General features: G+C 47.3%; 1 protein-coding gene across 6 annotated transcripts in view; it reads left to right on the forward strand.

Moving 5' to 3' along the window:
* Positions 1-12240, forward strand: part of MYO1C (myosin IC) — a 51558-nt gene extending 39318 nt beyond the window's left edge. For all 6 annotated transcript variants that reach the window (XM_041482756.1, XM_041482758.1, XM_041482762.1 and 3 more), the window contains exons 9-32: positions 446-517; positions 739-858; positions 1505-1587; positions 2155-2260; positions 2578-2658; positions 3004-3095; positions 3640-3734; positions 3866-3912; positions 4145-4225; positions 4387-4492; positions 4978-5095; positions 5303-5416; positions 5588-5664; positions 5773-5841; positions 6085-6169; positions 6360-6519; positions 7225-7308; positions 8323-8416; positions 8526-8581; positions 8997-9132; positions 9632-9702; positions 9948-10045; positions 10220-10319; positions 10832-12240. In XM_041482756.1, the coding sequence (XP_041338690.1) occupies positions 446-517; positions 739-858; positions 1505-1587; positions 2155-2260; positions 2578-2658; positions 3004-3095; positions 3640-3734; positions 3866-3912; positions 4145-4225; positions 4387-4492; positions 4978-5095; positions 5303-5416; positions 5588-5664; positions 5773-5841; positions 6085-6169; positions 6360-6519; positions 7225-7308; positions 8323-8416; positions 8526-8581; positions 8997-9132; positions 9632-9702; positions 9948-10045; positions 10220-10319; positions 10832-10858 (2172 nt within the window). In that variant the 3' untranslated portion in view covers positions 10859-12240. The remainder of the gene's footprint in view (positions 1-445; positions 518-738; positions 859-1504; positions 1588-2154; positions 2261-2577; positions 2659-3003; positions 3096-3639; positions 3735-3865; positions 3913-4144; positions 4226-4386; positions 4493-4977; positions 5096-5302; positions 5417-5587; positions 5665-5772; positions 5842-6084; positions 6170-6359; positions 6520-7224; positions 7309-8322; positions 8417-8525; positions 8582-8996; positions 9133-9631; positions 9703-9947; positions 10046-10219; positions 10320-10831) is intronic.
* The last annotated feature ends 352 nt before the right edge of the window (positions 12241-12592 follow it).

The raw sequence follows: 12592 nt of genomic DNA on the forward strand, positions 1-12592 counted from the left end.
GGCGAATTGTAGAGGGTTCCTTACTTTGAGCTTAATATCATCATAGAGTTTTAGACTGTGATTTAGTTGTTCTCATAAATTTAACTGTAATTTCACCTAAATAGAATGCAAATATTATCATCAAACCCGTTTAATTGACAACTTCTCTATTTACCACCTGACCCACCCCTGCCTTGAGGTTTCCACCTTTGGGCAGTGAGGTAGGAACAGACTCTGGGGAAGAGTTTTAAAGAAAGAACCACCTTAGTGCCTTTGCTTGGTCACTTCCTTCCAGCCAATTATTTGTTAGCTCATATCCCTGCCAGAAAGAAGGGAAGGGAGGGATTGATGCTGCAGAATTGTTCAGTGTGAGTGGGAAATAAAATAAAGGGTTGTTTCACTGGGCCGGGATTTTAGGAACATGGAATGTACAGCTCCATAAATTAATTGAATGTCCTGTGTGCAGCTGCTGGCAGTGGATGGCTCAGTTCTTCGGGATGCACTGATCCACAAGAAGATCATAGCAAAAGGGGAGGAGGTAAGAACAGGCCCTGGGGATTTGGGAGGCAAAGGGGATTCCATGAATCAGCTCTGCCAGCAGCTCCCTCGTCACCCCTCAGGAGGTTGCAGGGCTCCCACTGGTGACGGTTCAGCCACGAGCAGGATGCTTTTGAGTGGCTGTTCAGTGATGACGAGGCAGGAAAAGGGGATCCCTTGGTCTGGGGGCTGCTGAGGGGTTTTCTCTGCTCCTGCCTGCAGCTGGTGAGTCCCCTGAACCTGGAGCAGGCAGCCTACGCCAGGGACGCGCTCGCCAAGGCCGTCTACGGCCGCACCTTCTCCTGGCTGGTCAACAAGGTCAACAAATCCCTGGCTTACAAGGCAAGTGACCCTTCTGCTTGTTGAGATCTGTGGCTGCATTTCTCTTCACAGAGCAAAGCAAGGCACAACTTCCCAAGGATATTTTCTAGGATTCACATTCTCTGAACCTCAGAGAAAGAAAAATCAATTCTTATCTCAGTTGCTGCTCCTCTTGTGCAGAAGGGGAATGCATTGTGGAAGATTGTTTACCTGAAGGGAATTGGTAATTGGGTTCTGGTGTGTTTTGATTCACTGACCAATTGAATCCAAATTGAATGTGTGTGTGTCAGGACTGTCAGCTGACAGTCACGAGATTCTGGGAAGTTCAGTGCAATTGGGTGCTTGTGCAGACAGATTCAGTTTAGATGTAGTGTAATATAATAAATAATATAGTATAATAAAATAATTAATTAGCCTTCTGATAAGATGGAGTCCTCCTCATCATTTTCTCCCCTTTGTTGGGGTTGCCCTGCTTTGCTATAGAGATCCAGCCAAAGGTGACAGCATTCCAGATCTTTCAGCCTCAAAGCAAGTTCCATGCTTTTAGTAATTTCTAAATTAATTTGTTTTCTAAATTGTGCAGTAAATGCTGGGATTAGATGATGGAGATCCAGGATGGATCATAGCTGTGAGGAAATACCTACATTTGTTTTCTGCTCTGTTGCAGGAAGAGAAGTTTCCAGGCTGGAGAAGTACAACAGTTCTAGGATTGCTGGACATCTATGGGTTTGAGGTTTTCCAGCACAACAGGTTTGTTTTGAAAAATTCTGAGTTACATTGTTCAGTTTATGGTGTTTTCTCTCCCTTGTGGAACAAGGCTTTATTTAATTTCTTAGTAAAAGAGGTGGCATTTAAATGTCAGGACATCAGGTGACAAAAAGCTAATCACAGGGCTTCTAACACTTGAGACATCCAGCTAATAATTAGCATTTACAGCTATTAATGGACCTGGTATTTAAAATAAACTGTTGTTTTTTGGGTGTATTCATACCTTACCTTGAGCTGTGCCTTGGTCCAGCTCTCCAGCCCAGGGGTGGCTGTTGTGGCATCTTCCCATGGTGGTGACAAACCAGGGGATGGGACTGGCAGAGTCTGGGACCTCCCTGGCAGGTAGCACTGAACAAAGACTCTACATTTGAACTGTTACTGTGCCTTTATTCAAGGTTTTTGTGTTCCTCCATGTTCCATCCTTCATGTCCATTTTTCCCTCCTTCTGGAACTCTTTGAGTTTCCCTAAATAATAAATTTACTAAATGCATGCAGTCAGGAAATAAATTCTGTACAAAGAGTGATTATTTTTCTGATTTTTCTTTGCAGCTTTGAGCAGTTTTGTATTAATTATTGCAATGAAAAGTTGCAGCAGCTCTTCATAGAGCTGACCCTGAAGTCAGAGCAGGAGGAGTACGAGTCCGAGGGCATCGCGGTAAGAGCCCAGAGCCCCCTTCCCTCTCCTCCCAGAGGTCCTGCCATCATCTCCAAATCAGGGAATTAAAGAACTTGCCTTTTTCCCTTCTTTTGGAAACCCTGGTAACTGTGTGAGACAGCTGGAAGTGAGTAATGCCATCCCAGGCTTTTACCCTGATTTTAACAAAGGCAATGTTAGGAAAACAAATGTGATGAGTGAAAAAGCTTTGACAGAAAGATTGTTTAAATCAGGTGCTCTCTGAAATGTTCTGAAATTTACATTTCTTTTCCAGTCTAGAGTTGTTTTCACCTAAGTGTGATTTCTTTTCTTTGCAGTGGGAACCAGTTCAATATTTCAATAACAAAATAATTTGTGATTTGGTGGAAGAGAAATTCAAAGGCATCATTTCTATTTTGGTGAGTTAAAAACATCTTTTTGAATGAAAAATTTGAGCAGTGTAGTGGAAAGCAAGGGGGAAAACATGGGAAAAAAATCAGTTTATGTTGAAAGTGTTTGAGTAGGTGGGAAGAGCAATAATACACTGAATAGTGACACCATTAAAAATCATTGCATCACCTCCATGGGCTCTGGGGAAAGCAGCTCCCAATCCAGGCAGTCTGGAAGGAGGGAAATATTTCCCTTTTCAGCTCAAGAATTCTTCATTTATTGAGCTAAAAGTTGTTTATCTGTGGAAAGGCCAAACTGGAGGAGAGTTTCAGTAAGGCAGAGCCTAGAAATCCCTGGAATTTGTGTGTTTGTAGGATGAGGAGTGTCTGAGACCTGGGGATGCCACAGACACAACATTCTTGGAGAAACTGGAGGAGACTGTGAAGAACCACCCTCATTTTCTCACGTGAGTGTTCCCTCAGCTGAGGGATCCCAGTGTGTGAATAACATCCTCACCATGCTGGGTCCCACATAAAAGATGATAATTTTCTTTTACAGAGAGATTTGATTGATATTTAAACTAATGTAAAATAGGTTGTTGACACAAAGTGCCTGACTGAGCTTCAGAATGCAACAGGGGCAACAAAACTCTTGTTACTGACTCACCTCTCACCTTGCAGATTGTTTACTTCAGTTTTGGAGCTCCAAATGTCTGTTTATTCTGAATGTTCTGCTTTTATTCTGAATGCTCAGTTTAGGATGTCTACATCTTATATGCACACAGAACCACTCCGCAAGGAACACTGAAACTCCCCTTTTAATTAAACATAAATACATTTAATAACACTTCTGTGTTATTAATAACTTTATTTACCTGAAAATCCCCAAGTCCAATTTGCACTCCTTGCTCACCTTTGCACAGTCCTGCTCCAGGACTGAATGTCCTGGTGCTTTTTGAAGTGAATCCTGCAGGATTTTGTTTCTCCTGAAGGTTTTTGCTCCCTCCCCAGGCACAAACTCGCTGACCAAAAGACGCGCAAGTCGCTGGGGCGGGAGGAGTTCCGGCTCTCGCACTACGCTGGGGATGTCACCTACAGTGTTGCAGGTAACAGAAAAACCAAACTCTGGGCCTTAAATACATCCCCACATCATTTGATCAACCAGATTAATTTCAAATCTCAAATCCCTGCCTTGAAGTCCCAGTGGAACATCCTGAGTGATTTGTTTTTCTTGCAGGTTTTCTAGATAAAAACAACGACCTTCTCTTCCGGAACCTGAAGGAGGTGAGTGTGGAGAGAGGAGTTTCCAGGACAGGAGGAGTTGGGTTTCAAATGAGGTGGCACCTGAGGGAAAGGATTCTTCTAGACTCCAGCTGGAGGCTCTGTGTCCACAGGGCTGCGCTCTGAAAAGACTGATTGAGATCCTAGTGTCCATTTTGTTATTTTAAATAGTTTTGTCCTCAGGTTTCTCTGGTAGCTCTCTGTACTTCATCTCTGAAAATGTCTCTCTCTGCAGACCATGTGCAACTCAGAGAACCCCATCATAAACCAGTGCTTTGATAGGACAGAGCTGACAGACAAAAAGAGACCTGAAACGGTGAGAACTCGAGAGCTGGAAGGGGCTGTGGCCGTTCCCTCTTTTTGGAACATGAAGTCTGACATGATCTGAAATGCAAACCCCTCACATTGTATTCTGCTGGTTGTAGCCAGTTCCAAGTCATCCCTTCATGTGCTGCAGCTTTCTTTTTTTTCTCCTAGGCAGCAACTCAGTTCAAAAACAGCCTCTCCAAACTCATGGAAATCCTGATGTCCAAAGAACCCTCCTACATTCGCTGCATGAAACCCAACGATGCCAAACAGGCTGGTATGGCCCTGGGACAGAGGCAGAGCACTGCATCCCAGCCAGGGAGACACAGAAAGGAGCCAAATGAAGATTTTGGGTTCATTTTGAGGCTGTGCCTGAGCTTCTGTAGGGAGGGGGTGGCAGTGCCAGCAGCCAGAAATCGCAGTGGGAGCACTGCTCTCGGGTAGAGGAAGGTGATGGTTAAAGTAAAGAATTATTGACCTGTGTAAATTAATTCTAATGACTTTATTCTCCCTCAGTTTTGGTTCCTCTTTGCATAAAATATCCCAAAGGAAAACTTCATTTTGGAGCTAAATATAAATAATTAAAAAGGGATGGGAGGGGGGATGGCAGGAGACACAAAACTGTGTGGGACTTGTGCTGTGAGGATTCATTGGAGGTTAAAGATAATCCTGTGAGATACAACCAGAGCTGAACATTGCCCTTCTCTAGAGCAAGGCCCAGCTGTGCACTGATTGTGTTTGTCCATTTCCATGCCTGCCAAGACCGATTTGATGAAGTCCTGATCCGACACCAGGTGAAGTACCTGGGGCTGATGGAGAACCTCCGCGTGCGCCGAGCCGGCTTCGCCTACCGCAGGAAATACGAGGTGTTCCTGCAGAGGTGAAGCTACTTTGGAATTCTTTCCTCTGCTGCTCCCTCTCCCTGAGCTTCATCCCACTGCTGTTGAGGCTGGGAGCTGTAAAACAGCACAGGGGCAGCTTTACCACCTAGAGGGGTGGGAAGCTTGGGCTCTCTCCCTTCCCTTGACCCCTCTGCTCCTTGGATTGCACTTGTCTCCCTAAGATTTCCTCTCCTGCCGATTCCCAGGTACAAATCCCTGTGTCCAGAGACGTGGCCCACGTGGGATGGGCGGCCCTATGATGGGGTGGCTGTGCTGGTGAAGCACCTTGGCTACAAACCAGAAGAATACAAAATGGGACGGTCAGTTCTGTGTTCTCAATTTGAGGTTATGAATCACTGCGTGTCCCTGTTGTCCCTTTGAAATGAAGCTTCTCTAGATAATGGGGGAGGGAAACGTTACAGAGCCCAAAGGGGATGCCAAAACCAAGTTGCTCCAGCATGCAAAATGTAATTCTGCATTTCTATTTCCAGAACAAAGATTTTTATCCGCTTTCCCAAGACCTTGTTTGCCACAGAAGATGCTCTGGAAGTGAGGAAACAGAGTCTGGGTGAGACACTCACACTTGCAGTGGATTTCTATTTTAAAAAGCTGAGTCTTTTTCTACCAAAATGTGCTTGGTTGTGGTTGCAAATTGCTGCTTTTCTTGCAATTCCAGCCACAAAAATGCAGGCGACGTGGAGAGGTTTCTACCGCCGGAAGAAATTCCTGACCATGAAACGCTCAGGTATGAGAGACACAGAAGGAGGGAGAGATGTTCCCCCAGCAGCTCCCACAGCAATTCCCATTCTTTTACTGACATTTATCCCATGTATCCTGTTATTAAAAACTCATATTCTTGCCCCCATGCCCCACTGAAAGCTGGTAATTTCCAGAGTGGGTTTTCCTGAGCATTTCTGGTGCCAGTTTTGTGTGGAGTCAGTTTGGGGATGAAGGAGCTCCCTTAATGCAAAATCTTTGTTATTTTTAGCCATCACCATCCAGTCCTGGTGGAGGGGAACCCTGGGACGCCGAAAAGCTGCCAAGAGGAAATGGGCAGTGGAGACAATCAGGAGGTGTGTGAAGAGCAGCCCAAACATCACATTCCTTAACAATAAGATGCTAAAAAGAAACTTTCTTGTCACTACACAGTTTTTTTTAAAGTAAATTACAACTATTAAATAAAGCCCAGGAAATAGAACCTTTAAATACCGCTAATTTAGATGACTTTTTAAAATTTTCAAACAATATTTTCCACTCCCACAGGTTCATTAAAGGCTTCATTTACCGGAACCACCCGCGGTGCCCAGAGAACGAGTATTTCCTGGATTACATCCGATTCTCCTTCCTGATGAACCTCAAGAGGAACTTACCAAAAAATGTCTTGGACAAATCGTGGCCAACTCCTCCCCCATCACTCTGTGAGGTGGGAATGAGCCCTGGGATGTGGGAGGGGAATCCAGGCCCAGAGGATTGCAGCTTCTTGGAGTGTGGTGCTGTTACAACACCATTTCCTCCTGGCTTCTCAGCCATTTCTGAAATTTCCTTCCATTTCACTTTCTGAAATTCCCTTCCATTTTCTCTTAACAAATTCAGTTCCCTCTGTTGCTGTTACTATCCTGCATCTGCTTGAATTGGTTTATCTGCTCAAAACAAAATATTGCAGAAATCCCAGTTACCTTAGCCAAAGAATTGTTTGGATTGAAGGTACAGCTGGAAGGAAGGAAGGAAAGGCACAGCAGTGCAGAGAGGAGGGACCCTGGTGTTTTTTCCCCATTCTAAAGCAGCTGGAGAAGTCCAGGGCAAAACCTCACAGAGAAAGGCAAAAAAAAAAATCAACTACTTATTATTTAATTCTTGGTCAGGAAACAGTTTTTTAAGCCAGCAGTGCATTTTCTGCAGTTGCTGCTGCTCTGTTGGGTTTGCCCCTGGTTCTGGGCTCTTGGATGTGTCCCTGTGGGTCTGTCAGTGGTGCTGGGCTGTTGGGTGTCTGTCCCTGTGGGTCTGTCAGTGGCTCTGGGCTGTTGGGTGTCTGTCCCTGTGGGTCTGTCAGTGGCTCTGGGCTGTTGGGTGTCTGTCCCTGTGGGTTTGTCCCAGCTCTGAGCTGTCCCCTGTCCCGTGCTCCCTGCAGGCGTCGCAGCTCCTGCGCAGGCTCTGCATGCAGAACATGGTCTGGACCTACTGCAAGAGGATCAGCCCCGAGTGGAAGCAGCAGGTACAGGGCACCTTTGCAGGGCTTGCCAAGGGCAGAACTCAGGGGAATGGAGGAGGGGGCAGCAGTGGGGGGCTCTGAATCGCTGCTTTCTGGGGTGCCACAGGAACAGTGCCACTGATCTGGGTTTAGGTTAGACACAAAACACTAAACGCCTGGAATGTGCACAGAAGAGACCCCATTCTATACATATTTCAATAGATACTATTTAAACAGGCTGTGGAGCCAAGCCCCCACATAATTTCTCTATTGAAAAGCCCTGCTACTCTGCCCATGGAAGCTAAAAATATAAGAAGCTGCATTATTCTGCCTGTACCATGTAAAGTAGAGAGTAAGAATCCTGCAGACACAAACCCAGTCATTTTCCAAACAGAGAAGTTACAGGAACCATTTCAGCTGCTCTGCTGTAGCTAAAAAAAAGAATAAAAATGATACTGAGATTTGATTCATCTCATGGAAAGGTAGGGGGAGGGAGTTTTTGTATTTAAAAAAAAAGCTCAGTAAAGAGACAGAATAGGAGATGCTGGCTGTAACTGCCATGAAGGTTTTTATTGCACCATCTCTCACCTTCTGCAGTGCATGGACACCTGGAATGAGAGGCTGGGGCTGAGCCTGTGATTAGGGACATGGGATTAACTCAGCTCAGCAGCTGCTTTCTCCCAGCAAACCAGACTCACTGATAAGGAGCCTCCTTTATCCCCATTTTCCCTTGTAAATCATCCCAGGTGCCTTGTCCTGTGTCACAGCCTTGGCCCCCAGTACAGCAGTGGGGTTTTCCCATTTTCCCAGCTCCTGGTTTGTTCTTGGAGCAAAGGAGCCCAAGGCTCAGGTCACTGACAGGGGCTGGAGCTCTGCCACCTCCAGGGACCAAAAGTTTAGGGTCACTCCTCATCCAAACAGGAACTGAATTATGACTTCTAATAAAACCACAAAGGGAACATCTCTTCTAACACAGGCATATCTTTTTAATGAGGAGAAATTTTATACTAAATAAGAACACTTCTTTTGTCCTTGCAGTTGGAACAAAAAGTAATTGCCAGTGAGATTTTCAAGGGTAAAAAAGACAATTATCCTCAGAGTGTTCCCAGGCTCTTCATCAACACTCGACTGGGTGAGTGGGGGTTGCCAAGTTTAACAGGAGGAGGGAAGGGGTGGATTAATGAACTCTTTTCTTGCTGGAAATTCCTTTCTGACCCCCCACCTCTTTGGTTTTAATACAGGTAGAGAAGAAATAAATACTAAAGTCCTTCAGGCATTAGAAAATGAAGCACTTAAGGTGAGAGATGTCAAGCTTTTGTCAAGTTCCCAGTTATTCAGCAGAAGGGCAAATAGATTTCTGGAGAAAATACAGCAAAAATTTTACATTGTAGTAAGCTTGTAATACTCTTGAGGACAGTCAGGGAAGAGTTGATGGATTAGAAAGGGGAGATTTGGGCAGTTTAATGATGGCAGTTAAGAACTGAATGGGTTACAGCTGGAGAGGAAGGGGGAAACCCCAGAGTGACACCAAACCTGGGTTTCCCAGTCCCCAGGCAGGGCAGCCACCAGGGTGGGTCCTTGCTGCTCTGGGGCAGTGAGGAAGTTCTGGCAGGGAGAATTTCCTGCACTCTGGTTTCCCAAGCCCTGGTTGGTGCCTGCTGGGGGCTGGCAGTGCCCCAGGTGGGATCTGGCCCTGCTCACTCGTGTTTCAGTATGCAGTGCCCGTGGTCAAGTACGACAGGAAGGGCTACAAGGCGAGGGCACGGCAGCTGCTGCTCACCCAGAGCTCGGCCATCGTGGTGGAGGAGTCCAAGATCAAGCAGCGCATCGACTACTCCAACCTGACAGGTGGGAATGGCACAGGGATGGGGCTGAGCACTGCCCTGACCCTGCTCCTCAGCTGCACTTTAATATGTACCACTACAAACTCCAGTTTGTCCTGGACAAGAATGAGATGAGCTGATCCTGGCTAGCATTTTAGTATCTTGAAATTGTCCTTTTCTAAACTGAAGCTCCATAAAACGTCACCAAAATGACTCAATTAATCTCCCTCAACCCTCCCCCTGAGTGATTTCCCAGTTGCAGGGTCTGGCCATGGGGGGGTTGCACCATTCCTGCACAGCAGCTGCCTGAGCCACTGCTGCAGCTTTTGGCCCTCGGAACATCCGACAGGAGGGGGAAGCTGCTGACCCTGCTGCGGTGTGGGCCCTGCAGCCTGGGGCTGAAGCCTCTCCCTCAGCCCCCTGCAGCCCCTCAGCTGTGCTGGGTGGGAGCAGTTGCTGCATTCCTGGAGAGGCTGTGAGCCCTCCCTGGTCCAGGCAGTGCCAGTGATGCTCTCTCTCCCCAGGCATCTCCGTCAGCAGCCTGAGCGACAACTTGTTTGTGCTGCACGTGCACTGTGAGGACAACAAGCAGAAGGTACTGGGGGCTCATCCCTCCCTCCTCCAGGGAGCACATCCAGCTGGGAGGAGGGGGTGACAAGGTGACAGGGATGTGACTTTGTGCCAGCTCTTTCACTGCTATTTCCCTGTGTTCTCTGATGGGGTTCAGCAGTGCTTGTTCGTCCCCTCTGGTGCTGTCCCTGTCCCCTGTCCCTTACAGCAGGGTGGTTTTGGTGCAGTGACACCAAAGCCATGATCCTAAAGCATGGACTCTCCTCCCAGGGTGATGTTGTCCTGCAGAGTGACCACGTGATTGAGACACTGACAAAAACTGCCATTCTGGCCAACAAAATCAACAATGTCAACATCAACCAGGGCAGGTGAGTGACACCAGGGCCCTGCCTCAGCTCCGCTTCTTCCTGCACCCCATCCAAATGTACCCAGTCCACCTCAGCCAAGGCTCCAGAGCACATCTGCTGCAGCTCTGTTAACACCCAGCTCCTGGAGAGTCCCACACGCTCACCAGGGCTGTTCTCACCCTTTGCTCTTCACAGCATAAAGTTCACAGTGGGACAAGGCAAAGAAGGGATCATCGACTTCATCTCGGGATCAGAACTGCTCATAGCCAAAGCCAAGAACGGGCATCTAACAGTGGTGAGTGTGGGCTGGGGATCACTTACCCTGGATCCAAACCAGCATTCTGGCATGGGACACATGCCATGGGATGTTCCTGCCAGTGGCAGTGCCCTGCTATCCCAGCCTTTCCCCTAGTTGGAGCTGGCCACAGGGCTCCTGCAGCCCTGAGGGGCTGCCAAACTCACACTCAAGCGAGGGATTGTCCTCACTTTTTATTTCCATCCCCCGAGATTCATTTACTCTATAGCAAATCAAATTTTAGATACATTTAAGAACACAAACAAAATCCTCTCGCTTTCTCGTGGTGATCCTGGCAGTCAGATCACCCTACAGCTGATTTATGCACTGTCAGACCCCATCTTATTCAGAAATAAATCCAGCACTAATCCAGACTGCACTGACCCCCCTTCCAGCAGAGCTGAGAGCTCCCATTAGACCAGAGAGCTGCCCCTCAGAACAGCCTCAGCATGCCCAGGAATTCACTTCTGCAGCATTTTGAACACGCTTTCAAACCTGTCCTTCTCCTGCAGGTCGCTCCTCGGTTGAATTCCCGATGATGAAAATTTCCCTGCTCCAGGACCTTCCCTCCACAGAATTGGCTGAACATTGCTCCCAGCAAACCCCCCCTCCTCGCTTTGCTCTTTCTGTTACTACCAAAGACCTGCACTTTCAGAACAACCACAAAATACATCCTTGCTCTCTTGTCTTACTCTCAAAGTCCCAGACAAAGGCCTTCTCCTCTCCTCCTTACCCGACTGAGTGTTGGGTCCAGCACAGCATTCCTGCAACTACAGCTCAGGACCTTCAGCTGGGCTTTGAGGAAGAGTTTAAGCCCTGATGGAAATGACCAAACTTTGTGCTTGTCATCACCAAAAAAAAGCACAATCAGAAAACAAGTAACTCTGCTGCTTTCTCAGCCAAATCACTGAAATGCCAAACTTTGTATTATGAAGAATTTTGCTCGGAGATGTTTTAATGCTTTGTGTTACAAATATAGTGAAGCCATATTGTGTAAATGAGTAAAACCTGTAAATACTTTATAGCCAAGGATGAGATGCACTACGAGAGATGGAGTTGATGTGGAAAATTTATGTTTTAGATTTGGAATTTTTGTTGGTTTTAGTTTATGGTTACAAGGTATAACCTGAAAAACCCATCATGTAACTTCACTGATCAGGAGCCAGAGACTTTTATCTTTTTTTGAAGTCAGCTGTCCCATTTCTTGCTATTTTTATACCATAGGAATTTTTCATATCCACACAAACACAATGTAATACAAACTGCAGAGGTTACCACTGCTCTGGGCTGGCCATGGGATGAACATGAGCTTCCCCCCTCCCTTTCTTTCCCTGTCTGGGAGTCCCCACTGCCCCTTCCCCACACAGCTCCGCAGGCTCAGAGCAGCACCTTCAGGAAAATGCCTTTTCCTCTTGTTCCATAACTGGAAGTCTGATTCCTACAGTATTTATACCAGTGCCTCAGTGCTGCATTACCAGGAGGGCTGGGCACTGCTGCTGCCCCACAGCTCCAAGGACACAGGGGCTGGCTGCAGCACAGGCTCCTCCTCAGCACCTTCCTTTAATCCAAACAGCTGCAGGGTGCAGGGCTGCATGGGGAATTCCTGCTGCATCCCTGGCACAGCTCCACAGCCCAGCCTGTGCATCCTGCTCCACTTGCCTTAGACACCCTTCCCCTCCATCCTGCTGCAGCCACAGCCAGCCCTGAATGCCTCTCACCCACTGCTGCCTCTCTCACAGCCTCAGCTCCCTCTCCTGCTCTGGTTCCTGACACAATGCCATTGCCCAGCCCTGCTCCTGGCTGGGATGTGGGATACACTGCAGGCCATCCCCAGATGTGCTCAGTGTGTGCAGAGCACGCTGCAGATGTTGGTGTATAACCTCTGCCAGACTACGCTGAATAAATTTTTACAAAAAACCAACAGCCCTTGCCTTTGATGCAGTTTCCTTACGTGGTTTAGGGGGAGGCTGACCCAGCCCCAGCTCTGTGTCCATTCCAAGGAGCAGGTTATTCCCAGCAGAGCAGATAACCTGTGTCCCTTCTCTCCATCTATGGAATTGCACTGGATGAGAACTGGAACAGCAGGTGAGAGGAATTCACCAACCATTTCCCAGGGATTTCTAGAGGGGAAGACTGGATAAAAGAGCTGCTCCCAGCAGCACAACTCACGCTCAGACCAAATCTTCCTTAGCTCCTGTCTGAAGAACAAGGCTGTTCCTGCTGCTCTCTCCCCCTCCAACTGTTCCTAGTACAAGCAACAAAGCAAAGTTACT

Source organism: Pyrgilauda ruficollis, unplaced genomic scaffold, assembly GCF_017590135.1.
Source record: "Pyrgilauda ruficollis isolate IOZ18807 unplaced genomic scaffold, ASM1759013v1 scaffold59, whole genome shotgun sequence".
NCBI lineage: Eukaryota > Metazoa > Chordata > Aves > Passeriformes > Passeridae > Pyrgilauda > Pyrgilauda ruficollis.